The sequence below is a fragment of the Fukomys damarensis genome, unplaced genomic scaffold, assembly GCF_012274545.1.
Source record: "Fukomys damarensis isolate Sample0158 unplaced genomic scaffold, DMR_v1.0_HiC HiC_scaffold_32, whole genome shotgun sequence".
In the NCBI taxonomy this organism is placed as follows: domain Eukaryota; kingdom Metazoa; phylum Chordata; class Mammalia; order Rodentia; family Bathyergidae; genus Fukomys; species Fukomys damarensis.
Genome location: NW_022900944.1, coordinates 22,848,415 through 22,870,542, shown reverse-complemented (window position 1 = coordinate 22,870,542; position 22,128 = coordinate 22,848,415). Strand labels below are relative to the sequence as shown.

The following is a 22,128-nucleotide window of genomic DNA, read 5'->3' as shown; positions in this document are numbered from 1 at the left end:
AGCCTTTTCTTTCCTTTCTGATAAGGTTGGCTAAGGGTTAGTCGATTGTTTATTCTTTCGAAGAACCAATGCTTGGCTTCATTAATTTTTTTCTATCATTCCCTTCATCTCCATTGCAGTGACCTCTGCTCTGATCTTTATAATTTCCTCCCTTCTATGACCTTTGGGTTTGTCATGCTCTTCTTTTTCTAGAAGCTTGAGGTTCAGCATCAGATTGTTTAATTGAACTCACTCTGTTTGCCTGACATGAGTATTCACTACTATCGATTTCCCTTGTAAGACTTCTTTCATTGAATCACATGCATTCTGAAATGTTGTATTGACATTGTCATTTTATTGTAGAGACTGTCTGATTTATTCTTTAATTTGCTTTGTGAGCCATTGGTTATTCAGAAGAGTGTTGTTCAGTTTCCATGTGTTTAGGAAATTCTTGTGGTTTCTTTTGCTGTTTGGTCTCCAATTTCATCGTACTATGGTCTGGTAGTATACAGGGGATCACTTCAATTCCTTTGCATTACTTAAACATGTTCTGCGAGCGAGTAGGTGGTCTGTTTTTGAGAATGACGCATGTACAGCTGAAAAGAATATATATTTTGATTTTGTGGGGTGCAACACTCTGTAAAAATCTGTTAAATTCATTTGTTCAAGAGTTTGAGTTCTAGTTTATTTTCTGTCTAGTTGATCTATTTGTGACTGGGATATTGAGGTCCCCCACTAATATTGTGTTAATGTTTATTTGAGTTTTCATGTCTGTTAGTATCCAAATTGGGATTCCATCATGTTGCTCTCCTCCTGTATTTTTTTTTTTTTGTCTGTGTCTGCTCTAGATTTATTATTCATGTCTTACATTATGGACACAATCTCTGTTGTTATCTGAGAAATTATTTTTTTCAGATCCCATTTTTTCCAGATCCTCTTTTGTTGCTAGTTCAGGGTATCCACGTGATTTAGTGTCAGATTTTTCTATCTCATTTCCCTTTGTGGTTGCCTTAGGTGATCTGGAAGTCTGATTTTGAGACTTTTTTACGTTTCTTCTCATTACGTGTCTTTCTTGACACCAGATGTCTTTCTTGACACCAGATGAAGCCCACTGCACTTTTGTTAAGGCAACTTTTGCTCATCCAGTGGTCTTCAATTTTCAGCAAGCCACCTAGAGATCTTTTTTTTTTTCTCTTCTGCTCACCCATGCATCAATTCCTGGGTTTAGAATGGTAGGCTTCTAGATTCTTGCACTGCTGTTTTCCAGGTGGGGTTCTGACTGGGATCCTGTGCATACTTGTTATGGTATCTAGGCATGGTCCTTCTCCCCTATGTATCTATTATCTGGGAAGAGCTTTGATTGGGGGCTGCGCCCCCCAGGACCCGGTGTCTGAGTAGGCTTCTTTCTATGGTCTCCATACACTTACCGATGGTATCTGGGCAGGCCTCTTGCTGTTGCTTGTGCGCCTGTGCAGCTCTCCTCCAAGCAGGCCTTTGTCTTGGGCCTGAGTGCCCAAGCGGCTGGGGTTGGGGTCTAGTTTTAGGTTCTTACTGTATTCACTTTCTCTTGTATTTTCCCCTCAATATTTATTAATATCCCCAATTCATTTTCCTCCTCCATCTTTTTTGATTGAGTGTAGTAAGGAATTAACATTTTTAAAACATCTATAAAGCTTACTTTTATTTTTTTTATTTTTTGGTTTTTTTATTTTTTGGTACCGGGGATCGAACTCGGGTCCTTGCGCTTGCGAGGCAGGCCACCGAATCGCTGAGCTAAATCCTTGGCTAAAGCTTACTTTTAAAAGCTTCTTCTTGGCCTTAAAGTGTTTGTGATAGAATCTTTTGCTCTTTGCCCATATAAATTCTCAACTCATTTTTTCCCTTATAGGTATCTTAATGGAAAACAAAAATGCCCTTTGCCTACTATCTAGTGCTGTCATTACATTTTCAGGCAACCCCAAATTGTAAAAATGACTAAAGTACTAAATGACCAATAAGTTAGTAAAATTATTAAAGTTTAGTACCATTAAGAACAAAGGAATTTACTTTAAGAGGAAAATAAGTAAACCTTAAGTTGAACTGCTGTGTTTGTACAAGTTTGACATAGAGATGAGGATACAGAATAAGCCATTATTGAAAAATGCACTATGTATGTAACACTAGCAGCTACAGCATTAGTAGGCAGATGATACTGCTTTTGGATCATTCATTATGAAATCAAAATTTACTTTCCTATAGATGTCTTAAAATGTTGAGACTAATCAACATAATGGATTCCTCTAAGGCAGGAACTTTGCCTAATATGTTTTCTACCTTTTCTAAATTTGCTTTTTATAAAATAAAACCCTTTTTTAATTTGGTGTTTGTTTATTGACTATAGAAATGCAGAGATTATGGGAAAAATTAGTCTTAAAATTTATTTTTGTAGTTCTTGTCTCGTAAAATTTCTCTTTCTTTATCCCTTCTCCCCTATTTCTTTATGTGGAGCTGAATTTTTCCCAGGGAGCGGGAGAATGAATATGCAAACCTGGTAATCAAAGAGGAGCCCTGTTAGAGATCTTTTTCAATTGTTTTCCAGTTAAGCAGTCTTTCTTGTGAATGCAAAGCATACAGGATACTATTCTGAGAGAACCTGATGTATAACAGAATTGCTTAGGGATGGTGGGAATATATAGGGAGTGGGGAGCGATGACTATTTTCTTTCTTTCTTTTTTATTGGAACTGGGGAGGCATGCGTCAAAACCATTGAGCCACATCCACAGCCTGACTGTTTTCTAACTTTAGCTTCAAATCAGTCAGCACTTGGTTTGGGTTTTTCCCCCCATTCTTATTAGTATATTTTCACAGTACATAAGGATTACATTCTTCATGGGGAGTTGACACATGTAAATAACACCTTTTTTTTTTTTAAATCCCCTTCCCTGACCCTCGCTCCAGGCAGTTAATTTGGAGAGTTTGGTGAAGTCACCTCTCTAATAACTTGTAAAACTTCAGAAGTGTGACATAAAATACCAGAGGTTTGGTGAAATACTAAAGGAGTAGAGAGGATTTAATATCAGAAGTAGAGGCTGAAACTACTAGTCTTTAGGCAAATGAGTGTTGGAAGAGTATTGGCCCGTGCATTAGGAAATATGGGTTTTATCTATATTCTGTTAACTAACTAGTTAGTCTCTGAATCTTGATTCCATAATTATGGAAATTGGGGGGATTGTATCATATGATTTCTAAGGTCCTTTTAAACCCTGAATAGGGTTTACCAGTGGTGGTGAACCTAAGGCACATGTGCTGCAGTAGACTCTTTGTATCACTGAAAGCTCTAGAAGATTTGCCATCACTGGACCATACATTGATATCAACAGCATTTGACATTCTTGAACACCTTCCCTTTCAAGTTCTCCTCTGACACCTTCCTTTTTGAAATCTCTGGTTTCTGTAACATATTTATGGCTTTCCTCGTGCTTTTTATACACACATGCCTGCATGCAGGTGCATGTTGTAATTAATATTGTGTAGATCTCAGTGGTTTCCAGATTATATTTTTAATCTATAGCTCTTAGCTCTAAACATATATTTATTTCAACATCTTCATTTGGGTATTTAATCAGCACTTCAAACTCATCATATCTGAAACCAGACTCCAAAAATTTTTCTATCTCATCTGAGTATATGGCACTATCATCTACCATTTGTACAAGTCAGATTCAAATCTGTAGTAATCTTAATTACCCAGGATCCACTCTGGATTCTCCATTATCTGATTATGACAGTAGAGGCAGTAATTTTTTAAAGGCAAATCTAATCTTGAATCTCTTCAATGCAAAATATTTCAGTAGTCATTCAGTTTGTTTTGTTTTTGTTTGTTTGTTTGTTTTGGTAATATTGGAGGTTGGTCCAGGGCCTTTGTACTAAGCTACACCTCTGGTCCTTTTTTATTTTTTGAGAAATCTTGCTGAAGCCCTAAATTGCCCAAGCTACCAGGTTTGAACTTACCATCTTCTTGCCTTGGGCTCCCAGAGTGCTGGAATTATGCCCAGCTCATTACACCAGTCTTTGGATTAAAACCAAATTCATTTTAATAGCCCTGGCTACCTCCCTAGCTTCCACCATTCTGCCCCTTGGTATCTTAGCACCAGCCATACTACCTTTCAGTTTCTCATATGTATAGTAGTAATTCCCACATATTCCATGGAGCCTGTTTGCATTTCTCTTCCCTGTTCCTAGAACATTCCCATTACCTTAAAAGTTGAACCTTAACCCTCAGTGTGACATTTTAGAGATAGGGTCTCTAAGAAAATAATTAAGGTCAACTGAGGCCATAAAACTGGGGCCCTAATTTAAAAGGACTTATGATCTTAAAAGAAAAGATACCGGGAGCCTGTGCTCACAAAGAAAAAGGCCATGTGAGACACAGAGAGTAGGCACCCACCTGCAAGGAAAAAGGCCTCAGAAGAAGCCAAACCTCCCAGCACGTTGATTTTCGACTTCCAGTCCAAAAGTTGCGAGAAAATAAGTTTGTTTCAAGCTAGCTGACTAATGCAATCATTACCAACATTTTTGTAATCTATTTTGATAGCCTTCACATTTTCTATTTTCTCTTAACCTACTGATATAATTTTTTCTATTATAAGTTAGTGATTAGTTTTATATAATCAAGGCTAAAAAGGGACTTTTATTTATCTAGTTTGACTTCTTTTTGGTCCTTGACCAACAATTATTTTCTCTTGCATTGACAATCTCTTCTTGATCTTCTGCTTAGTTGCTGAGTTAGTCACTTTCCTATCACAAGGACAACATACCCAACCCATGATTTAAAGAAGAAGTTCATTTGGCTCACAGTTTCCAGCAGATTCAGTCTATGGTTGTTTGGCTCAAAATTAGAAGCAGCATAGGGCCAGGGATTTAGCTCAGTGGTGTGGTCACCTGCCTTGAAAGCACAAGGTCCCAAGTTCGATCCCCTTACAAAAAAAAAAAAAAAAAAAAAAAAAAAAAAAAAAAAGACAAAAAGAAACAGCATGACATAAGGGCATGATGGAAGAAAGCTGTCCATCCCAAGGCAACCAGGAAGTAGAATGGAAAGGGAGGAGCCAGGGACACAAATACATCCTTCCAGGTCTTGCTGTAGTGATTGGTTTCCAAGCAGTCCCCACTGTCTGACAGCACATTCAGCCATGAAAGCATCAATGGATTAATCCACTGATAAATGTAGCACCTCTGTGATCTGATCACCTTCCAAAACTCCACCTCTGAGACTTTGGGGAAAATTTTAGATTTAATGTATAAGTCTCTTTTGTAATATCCTTTTTGAAGTCCTATCTCCATCTGACTCTAAATGCCAGTGTTCTTCAGGAAATTGTTCTCTTCATTCATACATCTTACATCTACTGAATATATATCTGCTGTCTAATAAGCTTATATGCTTTCCTTTCTCTTACTCTATGCCTCTATACATCCTTATTCTATGTAATTATTATCAAATCTTTTTCATTCAAAGTCTATTACCATTGATTTAAGTCAAGCTCCTACCACTTACCTCCTGGATTAATCAGATATCTTCCAACACATTTCCTTTCTTCTAGTCAAAAATTCTTGTTAATTCATCCTTCTGTTCTGTGAAAGTGACCTTTGAAATTGAATCATGTTGGGCTGGGGATTTAGCTCAGCAGTTCCGTGGCCTGCCTCTCAAGAGCAAGGACCCGAGTTCAATCCCTGGTACCCCCCAAAAAAAAAGAAAAAATAAGAAATTGAATCATGTCTTTCCACTTTAGTTTCCTATCCATAATTTCTCATCACAAAAAGATGTAAAATTTCAACTTTATGTATGTGTGTTGCTCTGGGTATGGAGCCCAGGATCTTCATGCTGAGCAGCTAATCCCCATCCTTTTTTTTTTTTTTTTTTTGAGACAGGGTTTCACATAGACATCACACTGTCCACACTGGGTGCCAACTTGCAGTTCTCTTGTCTCAGCCTTCTGGAGAGCTGGACTTGCAGGTGTACATTACCATACTTGGCTGAAGTTTCAACTTTTAAACATCACACTCAAGGCTCTTTATGATCTGGTCCTGATTTTCTATCCAGCCTTGAATCTTTCTGCACCTTAACATATTTCATGCCATCCAGCTGTATTAAATGATTTACATTGTTTGGACTGTGGGTCACCAGTGCCTTATACTGGTGCTTTTACCTCTGCCTGGAATACTCTTTTTTCTCTAATTCCTATTTTTTCAGTCCTCAACCAAAATTGCCACTTCAGTGCCTCTCCCTGGTTCCAGGTTGTTACCCTCCTTTGTGGACCTATATCATCCCTTGTACATCTGTGACATTGCACTTACTTTATGGTATTATAATTTTTATTTATATGGTATCCTTTTCCTATAAACTAATTTCTTTAAAAATAGGGTGTGTGCGCGTGCACATGTATTAAGCCCAAATTACATAGGGGCTCAGTAAATGGTGTTTCAAGAGTAAGAAGAATGCCAAAGTATAAAGATTGTGAGCCACAAAAATGAGTTTCCAGATGAATTCCATGTCAACTTTTAGAGATTCCTTCACTAAATATTCTAAGGAAACTTTAAATGGTAATGTGTTGTAGTTTAAGGATAGCCTTTTTGTTAATTTTATAGAAGAAATAGGAGCTGAATGTAATGATACATGATGATAATCTCAGCTGCTTGGGAGGCTAAGGCAGGAGCATGGCAAGTTTGAGCCTAGGTTGGGAAATTTAGTGAGACGCTATCTCAAAATAAAAACTTTAAAAAGGACTAGGGATAGTAGCTCAGTGGTAGAATACTTGTCTAACATGTTCAAGGCCTTGAGTTCAGTCCCCAGTACTGTAAGGGGAGGAAAAAAGTTAATAAGACCAACATTTGAATTTCCTGTTTGGGGTAGAAGTAGTCAGCTCACTGAAGAAGAGGTAGTTGTCCTGGGTGACAAGGAACATGTCAGAATGCTACCTCACCCACTCTGTGATCATCTCCTGTTCTCATAAAACAAAAGGGATTACCCCTTTTAGTTTTGCTTCCCTTTTTTATGAGCTTAGTTTTCCTGCTCCAGAAAGGAGTATTTTATATTTAAAAGCATTAAGTTTTCTTTAGTTTTCTCCTAACACATTCATGATGGGGACATAATTCGTATGCTTAGTTTCCAGACAGCTTGAACCACTAGTGGTATATACTTGACTTTTTAAAAAATATGGCTTTTTAAAAATTTTATTAGAAATAACCAAGACATACCATGTAAAGGTACAAAATCCCAATGATAAATGTAATTGTATTGTTTGCTTTAAATGTACCAATAAACTTATCCTAGGGGCAACTCTAAGTTTCTGAAAATAAATGCATAGTCCAATCAAAACAACAACATACAGAAAAGTCATAAACATCAACCTGATGTCTACAGTTGAGAATGACAATCTTTGTATGACAAAGGTGGAGTGAGAAATTAAAGTAACAAGCAGACAGAGATGCAGAAATTAGTACCTTTACGTACTCTGCAATTTTGCTCTATGTTGATCATCTAGAATTCAGTAATAGGATTATAAATAATAATAATTAAAAGACCAATTTCTTCTTTAAAAATCAAGAACAAATGCACAGATACCCAGAATACTGTAAGCCTTGAGGCAGTGCCCTCTCTTTCTCTACATTACTTACCTACTGCAGTAATTGTGGCTGGATCAGCCTTGGACTCAGCTCCAGTGAAACAGGATATGATATGACAGGGGTGGTCACTGCCTTCTTCACCAGCAGTTTGTGGGACTTCCAACAGGACTTCCAGAAGTGTATGCTTGCCCAGCAGAATTCATAGTGATAATACAGAAAGGTGATGTTGACATAGATCTGGGCAAACTTTTCACCATGCATTTTTAAGTGTGGGTATGCATCAATATAATTTTAAATGTTTTATTGAAACAATATTTATACATATATATAAAGAAAATTACACATAAATAGTGAATTTTTACAAAATGAACAGTGCAGCAGTGTAATCAGCATGCAGAACAACAGCAACAAAAACAAAACATAGCTAGCATCTCACATGTATGCCTTGTACACCTTCCACCTACTATCTGCCACTCTGGGTGACCACTGTTCTGACTTCAAATGATATAGATATGTTTTGCCTGATTTTTATACTCTACATAAGTTAAGTCATGCAGTGCATACCTGTTTATGTCTCTTGTTCAAAACTTTGTGAGATATTGTTACATATTGTTACATTTTCAACATAGAAAATTTCATTGTGTAAGTATACTTAATAGTTCATCTGTTAATGGGCATTTGGATGGTTTTTAATTTATAATGGCTATTATTGAAGAGTGTTATTATCAACATTCTATTAATATATTTTGATGTAAGTATGCATGCATTTTCTAGGATATCTCAAGATTTTTTAAATCTACAGTCAGTGAAAGTCAGTGTTCTTCAACATTGCCAACTTATTTACAATATGCTTCTAGTATATCTATTATTTTACCTTATTCAAATGAGCAGTACAGTTGGCAAGAATTAGCAAATCCTTTCTTCTTTAGTGTTCTCACTGGACTTTGTACTCAAGGTTCTTAATTAAATATTCATATTTGTGTCTTTTATTAGATTATAGATATCTTTCAGTACTTTGTTCTAATTGCTTGTGTATCCTAGCACCTGGCACAGTATCTGAAAGATGGTAGCTAGTTGAATGAACAGTGATAGCCATTAAAATTACCAGTAATTAAGAAAGCAAATGGTCTTAGTTATGTGAATTATGCAGCTAGAGTTAAATCCAAGCTTTAGCCTGACCTCTCGGTACAGAGGGTTAGAAGTGGGAAGTCATTTCGTTCTGCAAGAAGCCCAGAAATGTGGGCTCACAACTGAATGTGCTGCACGGCTAGGAGGAATTGACATGGCTTTACAGCCTGCTTGGAGTTTTAAAGTGTTAACAGCAGTGATTCCAAGGCATACTGTAGAAGCCAGATATAAATAGCAGAACACAAGTGGAGTAATATGCCTCTGCCAATCTACTGCTGGGAGTGTTTATAAAAAGAAAAGCATTCCCTTCTCAGCTCTCACTGTCAGCAACATCCCCTCCTGAGGACACGGTCACCACAACTGAGAGTGGGGAGTCAATTTGAGATCTAGCATCACTTAAACTTCCATCAAAGGCAATAAGGCAGGTAAACATTTTGACTTATTTGAACTCAGACTACAGAAGTGAAGAAGAATTTTCAGGAAAACTCTGAACCAGAGCTTTTTGGGCACATACTGCCTTTTGATAGTATCTTCTAAATGTTACATTCCAAACACTTTTTTGGAAAGAGAACTTTAACACAGAAGTTAAACTTTAATACTATATTTTAATAACTTTAGTTAAAGAAACTGCTTCTAAAGAAAGGAGCATAGGACCAAGATGTTATTTAAAAAGGAAGACTATCTCCCTTCCACTATGCTGTTCATTCCCATTTTCAGAATCCAGAATATATGATTATAGGTAAGATAAAAGAGATTTCATTTCAGTTCTAGTAATGTCAACTTTGTTGGTATGTAGGGGAAACCAGAGGCAGATCTATAATCCTTAATTGAATTGGTTAATGGCTCTGGGACAACTTTAGTCTTTGTAGACCTGTTACCCTGTTGTTTACCCCTTTCAGTGTCACGAGTACTGGGATGAATATTCAACATTCAGCCAATGGAGTTGTATAATCTTGTTAGAAATGCTGCCTACGCAGGTCTTTCTTATTTTCATTCCTATTTTCAGAAATTATGAGAGACACTTGTTTACCTTTAGGCTTCTCTTGATTGTAAATATATGGGAGAAGGAAGCCACCTCTGAAAATCTGCTTTATTCTACCAGCCTCATATTTTCTTCCTTCCTATCCAAATTGAAACAACTTAGTTTGCAAAGAAAGTAGAAAATTGTGAGATGTATGTGTACATGTTGCTAGAAAATTCTTAGCAAATGGGAGCTGGGAGACTATTTGAGACTGTGGTGTTTGGTTTGATTGTGTTATTTCCTGTGGATAGAAAGGAAAGATTGAGAAATAGAGAAAATATGTCTACTAGTGACTGTGGTGGAAGATACATGTCTAGAGGAATATGGAAATGGACAGAATTAATCTTGAGCAAATCCCTGAAGTTCTATGAGTTTTGTTTCATCTCTAGAATGAAGGTGTTAGACCATTAATAAAAACTTAATGGCTCTTGTAGTCATTAGGAATTTATTGATAATCACTTTCTAAGACCATCTCAATATCCACTCTCACCCAGAATGAATATATATAGTCGTCTTGCTCTTATTCCCCTAACCTCCTCTTTTAAGTCTACTGAGTTGGAGTTTCTTCATTTTAATTTAGAAAAGAAAAATGAAGACAGGACATTTTGAAATGATCACCATGCTCCTGGCAACCTTGATTCTAATGGACATCTTCCAGGTAATGTTGGGAATGGGAAACGTGGTGATTGGAATGGAAATTCTTGATACAACACTGCCTGAGGCATCTGTGTGGAAATAAGGGAAAGTAAGATAGGTAAATATATTCATTACTAGTAGTTTTTTTCATTTAACATAATAGAAACTGTAGAAAGCTGAAAAGTTAAAGCAGCAAAATCTCATCTATAATCTCTTTACTCGAAGGGAAAGATTCTTAAAATGTTGGTGTATTTAGCCTTGGCTTTTATCTCTGTGAGTGTATAATTTACTTTAAAAAAAACTTAGAGTCACACTATATATAGTATTTTTACCTTGTTTTTTAATATTGTGCTACATGTCAGTAAATATTCTGAAAATATGTGTTTTTATCCAGATAAGATAATATTACATAGTTTGATAACATGGTTTTTATTAAATTATATAGTGACTATTTTCTCATATTTATTTTTTTTCCTGGTAGAAATTTTATGATTTTATTTCCAGTTAAATCTTTAAATATTCGGTAATACTTTTATGAAAAACGTATCTCACTTGATTTTTTTTCTCTACATTGTTAGCTGTCACATTGCTACTGAATATTTTTACACTAATTTTGAATGCCTTTGTTAAAATACCTTAAATAATAAAAGTTTGTCTTTTTTCTTTCTAGTACTAGGGATTAAAGCTAGGTTACACTAAACTACATCCTCAGCCCTTTTTAAAATTTAATTTGGAGAGGTCTCACTAAGTTACCCAGTCTGGCTTTAAACTTTCCATATCCATCTTAGCCCCCTTAGTAGCTAGGATACAGATATGCACAGCTATTCCTGGCTCCATTTTTTAATATTTAATATTTTGACCCATTGTCTAGAGAATTGTCATGGATGCTGTTGCCTATATCTTTTGTTTTTTAATATTAAGCTATAATTCACATCGAATAAAAACTCACCATCTTGAAGTGTATATTTCATTGGATTTTAGCATATCATAACATAGTATATTATGTTATGTTGAATTATATAACATTTTTGTCACCCTAAAAAGAAACCTTTTTCCTGTTGGTAGTCAGCTCTTATGCTGTCTTTCTATTACTGTCTGGCAGGCATTAATCTGCTTTTTGTGTCATGAATTTGCCTATTCTGTGCATTTTATCTGAATGGAATCTTAAAATACATGGTCTTGGGCCAGGGATACAGCTCAGTGGCACTGCATCTGCCTGGCAAGTGCAAGGTCAGAGCTAAATCCCTGGTACCAAAATATATATATATATGATCTTTGTGTCTGTGTTCTTTTACTTATCATAAAGCTTTCAAGGTCCGTACATGTTGTAGCATATTTCACTATCTCATTTTTTTAATTGCTAAATAATATACTACTGTATGGCTGTCATACATTTTGCTTATCCATTCGTCATTTGATGGATATTTGGGTTATCCCCACATAATGCTATTATAAATAGAGCTGCTGTGAACATTTGTGTACAAGTTTTTATATAAACATAATTCTCTTTTTGAGATTGTTTTATAATAACATAATCTTTATTCACATACCTGGAGAACAATACAAGCACTGTTCAGTAGCATTACATAGTATTTTATTTATAAATGTAGGAAATACACATATAAGTGAAAACTAATTTGCAGGAGTTAACACTCTATGCTAATTACTTATTATTGTGAATATATGTTTCATTTCTCTTTGATATGTTCCTAGAGTAGAAATGCTGAGTCATACGGTAATTTATGTTTAACTTGTTGAGGTACTGCTGAACTGTTTTCCACAGCAGAAAATGTAATCAGCTTATTCACCTAGCCTTTTGTTAATATCTGTTTCTTAGTATCCATTCAGTTGTCCCTGAATTGGTGATATTTGTGAGGTTTGTCACAGCTCAGTGTATGCACTGTACAGAACACACAATCAGTTATGGAGTGTCTGGCCAGAAACGCTTGATGTCTAAAATTAGACAAGTGGAGACTAGTTAGAGACACTCGAAAAAGACAAGAACATAACACATCAACTCTGATATGATGTGAGGAATGTGGGAGGTGACTTAAGGGCTTGATGTCTTGATAAGTCAACCATCAGTGCCCAAGCTGAACTCTGGAACATTCTGTTCTACAGAAGAACGTGCATTTCTTGACTATGAGACAGCAGTGATTTGATCTCCTGAAGCTCAAATTCGTATGTCAAGAAACTGACCTACAAACTAAGGAGTCCAGAGTTTTTAGTGATTTCCCAGTGGAGTATGTGGCTAATAATCAAGAAAGTTTCTTTTTCTTTTTTGGGGGATCAAATTTGGGATCTTGAACTTACAAGACAGACAGTGGAACCACTGAGCAAAATCCCTGGCCCAGTCAAGGCAGTTTCTGGTTTCTGATGCTATTCATTTCCATCATTTGTAAAATGATATTAATAATTGTTTGCCTAACATTTAGTAAGTGTTTTTATAAATACAAAATCACTTTTACAAAGTGCTACATAAATATCAGTGATCTCAGCGGAAGCATTCTCATTCTTTTTTTTTTCTTTTTATTGAGTTTATTGGTACAATCTAGGTATACAATACAGTTACATTCATTATATGGATCCTGTACCTTTACATGATAGGTCTTGATTCTCATTTTTTCCCCTTGTCCCTGCCCTCCCTTCACCCCCTCCTCCCCTCCCCATTTGCAAGCACTTTATTTCCATTTTTTAAGTTTCTCATATTTTTTTCCTCTCCCTTATTACCTTTCCCCCACCCTTCCCACTTTCCCCGCACCTTTAGCCCTTTACTTCCTATTTCACATTATTCATTATCTTATAAGGATCCTGTGTCTTATTGTAGTTTTTCACACCATAGAAACTATTTGGTATTTCAGTTAAAGAAATCTCTGTATGAACGTTAAAAATAGGGAATCCTAAAATAAAACTAAAAAGGAAAGTAAAAGAGAAAAGGCAATGATGTAAGATTAAAATAATCCTTAATTCTGAAGATGAAAATGGTTTCTGAACATATTTAAACTGCTTCTTGCTCTTGTAGTCTTATCTTATTCTTTTTTTCATTATTTAGAGAATACTTTATTAGTTTCTGTAATCAAACCCACGTAGATATGACTTTAATATTTAATACAGTGCATTATCCCTGTACAAATGGAAAATAAAATAAAATAAAAATTTAAATTTAAATTTTAAAAAAATTAACATTTCTAGACCAATATGGCTGTCAATTTCTGTACAATGCCAACTCAACACAGTACATTGGGATAACTTTTTCCAAAGTTGACAGCACAGTTAAAGTTTCCAAAAATTCAAATTATATATATGTATGTATATATATATTTATATTTATATAAAAAGACCAATAATAGCAGTATGTTATGCATCAATAGCAACAACAGCTTCTCCAGGTTCTGCAGTCATCTGAACAAAATTATAGACATTCAGCACATTCCACTAAAAAAACAAAGAAAAGAATATTCAGAAAACAGCAAAGTTCTGTTGCTGTTGTGGTACCTGGCACCATTTTTTTTTATTAGCATCTTAATCATCATCTGGAAAGAGATCATTCTAGAGTAATATCATTAAATGTAGCTCTGATAAAGTATGGTCACTACTACGTATCATAAAGCAGGTACTAGATATTTTACATTCACAGAGGTATGATAAAGTACTGTCCTACATCAATAATACTAGAATCAGTTTTGGTTTGAAATTTGCTTTGTCTGCGAATAAGATTGCTACCCCTGCTTTTTTCTGGGCTCCTGTCACATGGAGAATTGTTTTCCATCCTTTCACTTTCATTCTCTGGGCTTCTTTTCGCACTAGGTGTGTTTCTTGTATACAACATATTGTTGGATTTTGCTTCTTATTCCATTTTGCCAGTCTGTTTCTCTTGATTGGTGAGTTGAGGCCATTGACATTGATGGTCATAACTGATATATACTGATTTATTATTGTCATGTTATTGACCTTTTGTTGACTCTTTTGACTTTTTCACCTTCTCCTTTTAGTTTCTTGCCTTACCTATTTGATTTGCTCTGTTGGGCCTCATGGTGTTGTTGCCTTCATTGTCTTTTTCTAAGATCTTGTTTAGAATTGCTTGTAGTGCTGATTTGGTATTCATGTAGTTTCTCAGGTGTTCTTTGTCGTGGAAGTGTCTTATTTCCCCCTCCATTTTGAAAGAGAGTTTTGGAGGCTACATCAGTCTAGGTTGGAGTTTGTTCTCTTTTAGTACTTGAAATATCTCACTCCAGGCTCTCCTTGCCCTAAGGGTTTGTGTTGAAAAGTCTGCTGTGATTCTGATGGGCTTTCCTTTACATGTGATTTGTTTCTTTTCTCTTACTGCTTGTAGTATTTTATTCTTCTGTTGGGTTTCTGGGATCTTGGTTATTATATGTCTAGGTGTAGATTTTTTTTTTTGATTGTGGCTAGTTGGGGTCCTATAGGCCTCACTTATCTGAATGTCAAATTCTTCCCCTCTGTTTGGGAAGTTTTCTGTCATTAATTCTGTGAACAGCTTTTTAAAGTCATTTGTATTTTCTCCTGCTACTTCATGGATTCCTATCAGTCTTATGTTATTCTTCTTTGAATCATCTAGGAGTTGTTGGATTGATTTCTCATGTTCCCCTACTGTTTTTAAGAGACCTCTCTTTTCATGGTCATTGACTGCAATCTTATCTTCTATATCTGAGAGTCTATCCTCGCATTCTTTTATTCTGTTGCGTATACTTTCAATGGAGTGTTTAATCTCCTGGATATCTGTTTAAATCTGTTTTATGGATTCCATTTCTCTCCTATGTTGGGCATTTATTGTTTCCATTGCTTTCTTATGCTGGGCCTTCATGGCTTCTATCGTGGTCCTGAGCTCATCTATTTTTTTGTCAGTTTCTGATCTAGAGTCTCGAATCATGACTTTCATTTTGCTCACCATCTCTATGGTTATCTGGGAAATTATTTCTGTTTTGAATTTTTCTAGAGCCTGATTGATCTCTTTTGTTACTTCCTGTACTTTGAGTTCAGGGTACCCTGGTGGTTCACTATCAGCCTTTTCATCCTCATTTGCCCTGCCGCTTGCCATTGGTGAACTGGAAGTCTGTCTTTGTGTCTTGCTTAAGTGTTTTCTCATTTTTATTTTTGTTGTCAAGCTGTCCTTGGTTTAATCTCTGGGTTATCACCCAAATCTTCCTGATATAGTTGCGCCCTAGCTTCTGGGTCTTTAACGACCCACAGACATTCTCATCTTCATGACATCAGAAAAAATAGCTCATCAAATCAACCACAATCCTTTATCCCAACTGATACAATCAGCAACACATTATGATTAAGCACAACTTGGAAACTGACCACCTGTGGTAGTCACTAGTCTATCACCCTTAAACCATTTGAATTAAATTGAAATCAAGAAGCTGTCCAGAACATTTCTGCAGTGAACAAACTTTTCATTATAGTATATTTACCATTTAATGGCTCAGACAGAGCTAAGACACAAGACCCCTGCTCTCAGTTAGCTGATGGCAACCCCATGATGCAGACTGACCTCAGGCTGCAAGGCCCAGATTGAGTTCCCCAACCTTCTGAACGGTTGAACTCCACACTGTTCTACTACAGTTTTCCCACGCCCTTTCTTTAAAGATGTTCAAAGTTGGGAACTCATAAAAATACCCTTTATGACAACGTCTGCCTCTGCAGAGTCGGTCCAAAGACTGGCACAAGCAAGAGGTCTGAGAGTGTGCGGGATGGTGGTGGGGGTAAGGGGAGTTATGGGGGTTCAGGGGTGCCCCCGTGGCTACCTTCCTGGTGCTGCAGTGATGGTGGCTCCAGGAGGGAGAGGGCGTGGCTCTCCTTCCCGCAGTGGATCGTGGCCCAGGCTCAGCTTTCTCATTCTTTAGAAGCAATAGAACATTTTGGTTAGGAGAATGACTTTAAAACAAAACCGCTTTTTAAAATCCCATTAAGTCTGAATCTATCTGTATTTTGGTTTCCTTATTTAAAAAAAAAAAAAAAGGTGGGCATGAAGCTGGCCATGCTGGTACATGCCTTGTAATTCTAGCTGTCTAGGAGGCTGAGTCAAGAGGATCACAGGTTTGAGCCCTGCCTGGGCAACTTAATGAGACCATTTCATAACAGATAACAAAAAGGGCTGGAAATATAGTTTTCTCTGAAGGTCCTAGGTTCAGTCCTCAGTACTGCCAAAAAAGGCAGGGGTGGGATGGCCAATGATGGTACCTGCTTCACAAAGTTTCCATAAGGATAAATGAGGAACTTTATATTATGCACTTTGTGCCTGACATAGAGAACTGTGGAGCTGTTTTTTCAGCTTTAAAGATGGAGTGGCTTTACTAGGGCTCTGAAGGAGGAATCTTGGAAACTTCAACAATGAACAGATGCTCTTAAATAAGAACCAGGTGATTATTTGTAGTGGTTGTAGGCAGTAGGTTTATCAGTTTGGTCTTAAATATTGTATCAGTCAGTGCTTACTATAAAAACAGATTTAATGCAAGATATACAAATATATAAGAATTTACAAGATTGGCTTTCAGTGGCCACCCACAGAGTCAGGTATAGAGGAGTGCAAAGGTCTGTCTATGCTATGGAAATCAAAAGGATCCAGTCAAAGGCCTGGAGCCCACTGTAGTGTCCTGTGCAAGTCTATATCAGGAAGCTAAAGGGTCTGTGCTGGAGGCTGAAGAGTGCACTGAAAGGCTGAAGGATCTGCATGAAGCCAGGAGAGAACATCCAAGGTGAAGGTGAAAACTGGAGCTCCTCCAAAGAAACAGAATCAAAGCTTCCTTCTTGGTTTCCCTTTTATAACATGCTGGAGACAGTCCTCCCTAGGATGGGTTTTCCACACCCAGAACTATGCTGAGCCAATTTAGTTGGTTATTAATTACTCAAGTTGACACAATCAGTTAATATCACAGACATGTTACATTTGAAGGGTCTTTGTGCATTCAAATGGAGGTATCAGAGTAGGCAGTTGATATATAGGTATGACATTTATAGGGCAGGTCAGAGGTATTTACATGACCTTTGAAACTATGGGCTTGTGTGTAACTGCCTAGGGGTGGAGTTGAGAATTTAAAAATAAATTGCCTTGACAAATTCCAACATTAAGTGACCAGCAAGAGTATGTTGAATAATGCAAAGGAGTTCTGAACAGAAATGCCCCATTAATGATAGCTGTATGGGAGGAATGGGGATAGAAGCAGAATAGAGAAAGTTGAGAGACAAGTGGAAAATAAAGTTAGCAAAAATAGAAATTTCCTTCAAATTAATGGTGAAGAAGGGAAGAAGATAGTGGGAAGAGAATGTGGGATCAGGTTTTGCTTTGCTTCGTAAAAAGAATTATTCTCTTTCCCTTCCTGCCCTCCTTCCCACCCTTGTGTCCCCCCCCCAGTCTTTTTATGAAGCATTCACATGGAATTTATAACTTTAATAGTGCCTTAATAAATATCTCCAGAAGATTTCCTCTGAGGTTCCTAAGAAGACTTATATGATTCATTACCTTTTTATTTATAGAAATCCATAAATAGTATTCCCTAGATTTGCTCATCCTATTTTTGGTCCATAAGTCAAAGTGTAGGGTTCTTATTTAGTTCTCCTGAATATTTTGTTATGTTTTATGCTAGATTCTTCGAATTCAAAGATAAATATGATTCAGATTCTGCCTTTGAGAAATTCACAATATAATACACAATTCCTGTAATAAAACACTTTGAAACCAGGCTGGGGATTTGGCTCAGTGGTTCCCCTGCCTGCCTTGCAAGCACAAGGATCTGAGTTCAATCCCAGGTACCAAAAAAAAAAAAACTAAAACTTTGAAACCATAATGTTAAGCGAAATAAGTCAGTCACATAAGCTTAAATATTGCATGCCCCAAACTACAAATAAAGAGCAGAATAGAAGATAGATAATAGGAAGTAGGGAGATCATTCTCAAATTGGAAAGGGAGGGCAGGGACAAGAGGAAAATATGAGAATCAAGACCTGTCAGGTAAAGGTGCAAGATCCCAATGATGAATGTAACTGTACTGTCTACCTAAAATGTACCAATAAACTCAATGAGAGAGGAAGAAAAAGAGATGGAGGGAAGGAAGGGAAAAGGGATGAAAAAAGGAATTAAGATATGTACATGTAGCAACTCCACACAAGAAAAGTAAACATTATGTAATGTAAATATGTATTAAATAAATTAATAACCACTTTATTGAAGGTTTGATCTGCACCATGTATGGGTTAAAGGCTTTCTCTATATTCATTATGTAATCCTCACAACAGTTCTGCAATTAAAATATTATTTTATCACCAGGTGTGGTGGTACATGCCTCTAATGCTAGCCATTTGGGAGGCTAAAGCAGGAGGACCACCAGTTAAAAGTCAGCCTAAGCAATTTGTTAAGACCTTGTCTCAAAAAGAGAAAGGGAGAAGGGAATGGGGATGTAGCTCAGTGTGAATGCTTTGGGTTCGATCCCTAGCACTGGAAAAAAAGAAGAAAATTATTTTCTCCACTTCATCTTCATTTTTAAATTGAACCTTGTGAAATTCTTTAAATTCTTAACTGACTTCTTTGAATTCAGAAATGTAAGATGTCATACTTTCCATATGTAGCTAGGACCTAGTTGATAATGGAAATAGAATTTGAACCCAGATCTATCTGCCTTCAAATTAATGTTATACTACTCTGCTTCATATAGTATATGACCACATGTATCATTTAGGTGATGCATCAGACCGTTTCCATCATATGTGACAAAACTAGTCCAAGAAAGCAGAGTTTTCTGTTTGTTTTTTTCCTGTACCAAGAATTGAGGCCAGAGCCACATGTATACTAGGCAAGCATTCTACCACTGAATTACACCCCTAAAACAGGAATTTATTGATTTTTATGACTTGGGTAAACATAATCTTCACATACAGCTCGATTATTAAGGGCAGTTATGTTTTCCAAGCCTCTTCTTTCTTTTTTTTTTTTTCATCTAAATTTTATAAGTATTTCTTTGTTGATTTACTTTCAGAGAAGACTCTCCATGGGACTTCATGGGTAATTATTGGAAACCCCAAGCCAAAGTTAGCCTGAAAGCTTATGGTTTTAGAGGAAAACACAATCCATTTTCTCCTTTGATAATGTTCTTCTTACTTACTAGACCTTGATCATCTGTTTATACTTTGGGCTGGAGGTACAAATCATTCCTACCTATACTATATGCATATGGAACAGGGAAAGAAAAGAAAAGTGTAATATTTGCCATTATTTTTCTATTGTGTACAGTATATAACATATGGTATTTCAAATTCTCCCAGCAGTCTTGAGTGTTGAAGAAACCTAGCTAAGGATGTTCGAAATTAGGAGGTCACCCAGTTCTTTGATTTTCTATGTACCACAGTGTTCAAATAAATGAGTTACAGGCATATCCTACCCATACCTCTCATTGACTGGCATTTACTCTTTCATATAAATATGTCATAGCTGAGAGAAGTTATCAGTAGCAATGCAGTAGATTTCATACATAAAAATTCTTCAGTGAGGATAGTAAAATGAGAGAAAATGGTATACAATAAATGTTTTATTTCAAGAATATTAATTTCTATTACCGAATAGTTTCTCTGGTGTGAAAAACCATAATAGTACACAGGATCCTAATGAGATAATTAATAATGTGAAATAGGAAGTAAAGGGCTAAAGATATAGGGAAAGTGGGAAGGGTGGGGGAAAGGTAATAAGGGAGAGGAAAACATAGGAGAAACTGAAAAAATGGAAATAAAGTGTTTGTAAATGGGGAGAGGAGGAGGGGTGAAGGGAGGGCAGGGACAAGGGGAAAAAATGAGAATCAAGTATCATGTGAAGGTACAGGATCCCAATAATGAATGTAACTGTATTGTATACCTAGATTGTACCAATAAATTCAATAAAAAAAAAAAAGAACTTTACCTAGAAAAAAAAAGTATTAATTTCTAGGCCAGGGATTTAGCTCAGGGGTGCTGCTGCCTGCCTCACAAGGACAAGGTCCTGAGTTTGATCCCCAGATTAAAAAAATATATATATTAATTCCCTTTTCCTTCATTTCAGGTGAAGGCTGAAATATTAGACATGGCAGATAATGTATTTGATGATGAATACCTGAAATGTACGGACAGGATGGAAATGAAATATGTTCCCCAACTGCTCAAGGAAGAAAAAGCAAGTCATCAACTCTTGGAGACTGCATGGGAAAATGCAAAAGCCAAATGGGAATCCCAGAAGCCTCAGCTGTTTCTCCCTACAAAGTTTAAGGATAACCATGGAATAGCCCTGATGACGTATATTTCTGAAGCTAAAGAGCAAACTCCTTTTTACCATCTGTTCAACAAAGCTGTGAAAATGGCTGGCCAGTCGCGAAAAGATTATATCTATGGCTTCCAGTTCAAAGCTTTTCATTTTTACCTCACAAGAGCTCTGCAGTTGCTGAGAAGACCTTGTGAAGACAGTTACAAAAGCGTGGTATATAAGACAAGCCAGGACATTTCATTTACATTTGGAGGACAAAATCAAGCCAGACTTGGCAACTTCACATTGGCATATTCTGTGAAACCTAAAGTAGCCAATGACCAAAACATTGTTTTAACTATCTACACATGCTTTGGAGTTGATGTTGAAAAATTTTTTGGTAAAGAAAGTGAAAGAATTACTTTAATACCCCTGAGTGAAGTTTTTCAAGTGTCACAGGAAGAGACTGGCAATAACCTTATCCTTCACAGCACAAACAAGACTTGCAGCCATTATGAGTGTGCATTTGTAGGTGGTAAGTGTCTCTTTTCTGCTTATTCTTGTTTGGGAGGAAAAGAATGGGATTCTTAGGCACAGGCAGAGGTTGGGTAAGGAAAATGAGAGGTATTTGAAAGGAGAAAGGACTCTCTCAGTTTCCAGTCTAGTTCCTTTCAAACTATTGATAATTTAATTTTTATCAAAATAATGAACTTACTGTATTATTAAAAGTTAAAAAATAAAATAGCACCATAAGGCAGGAGTTCTCACTCAGAAGTGTTTCTGTCCTCCATTCATTTGTGAGTGGTCAAAAACATTTGTAGTTGGGCCGGGGATTTAGCTCAGCAGTTCGGTGGCCTGCCTTGCAAGCGCAAGGACCTGAGTTCAATCCCCAGTATCAAAAAAACAAAAAACAAAAAACAAACATTTGTAGTTGTCACAACTGGGGATGAAGATGGCTTGCTGTTGGCATCTCATGGGTAGAAGCCAGGGTCACTGCTAACACATGCATATGACAGTCTCCCACAACAAAGAATTACCTGGCCCCAAATGTCAGTAGAAATACTGTTGAAAACTGCTACTACCAAGTTTTCTGTGAAAAATAGCAGTCCCCTGCCTGACTGGCCCCAGTTTCTACTTCTCGATGGCACCTGTTTTGATTATTTTAGCTCTTTTTTTTAAGTTGTTTACTGTCATGTTTCTAAGTAGCAAGATTCAACATGTTATTTCTTGGTTAAAAAACTTGAGGACGGCCGGGGATTTAGCTCAGGGGTGCCTCTGCCTGGTCTCTCAAGCACAAGGTCCTGAGTTTGATCCCTGGTACCAAAAAAAAAAAAAGTTTTCTTTTTTTTGAGAATGAATATTTAGCCCTTATAAATAATGTGTTTGTTAAGAATCCTTTGTCACTTTTGGCTTTAAAACAAACTTGACTGATAAGTTTTCATTAAATAAGTCTAGAGGTAGGCTATCTTATGCAGTCACTTATCTATATCATCAGTAAATCAGTCTCTGTCTTTTCTACCATCCTTAGAATGTTGATTTTT

At 36.5% G+C, this 22,128-nt stretch overlaps 1 protein-coding gene across 5 annotated transcripts in view; it reads left to right on the top strand.

The window, feature by feature from the left end:
- The window catches only part of Art3 (ADP-ribosyltransferase 3), a 102,653-nt gene that overhangs the window by 41,540 nt on the left and 38,985 nt on the right, over nt 1-22,128 (top strand). For 3 of the 5 annotated variants that reach the window (XM_010619864.3, XM_010619862.3, XM_010619863.2), the window contains exons 2-3: nt 10,308-10,385; nt 20,411-21,122. In XM_010619864.3, the coding sequence (XP_010618166.1) occupies nt 10,317-10,385; nt 20,411-21,122 (781 nt within the window). In that variant the 5' untranslated portion in view covers nt 10,308-10,316. Of the gene's footprint in view, nt 1-9,023; nt 9,132-10,307; nt 10,386-20,410; nt 21,123-22,128 lie in introns of those variants that run through there. The other 2 variants (XM_019206876.2, XM_019206877.2) reach the window with 2 other exon arrangements.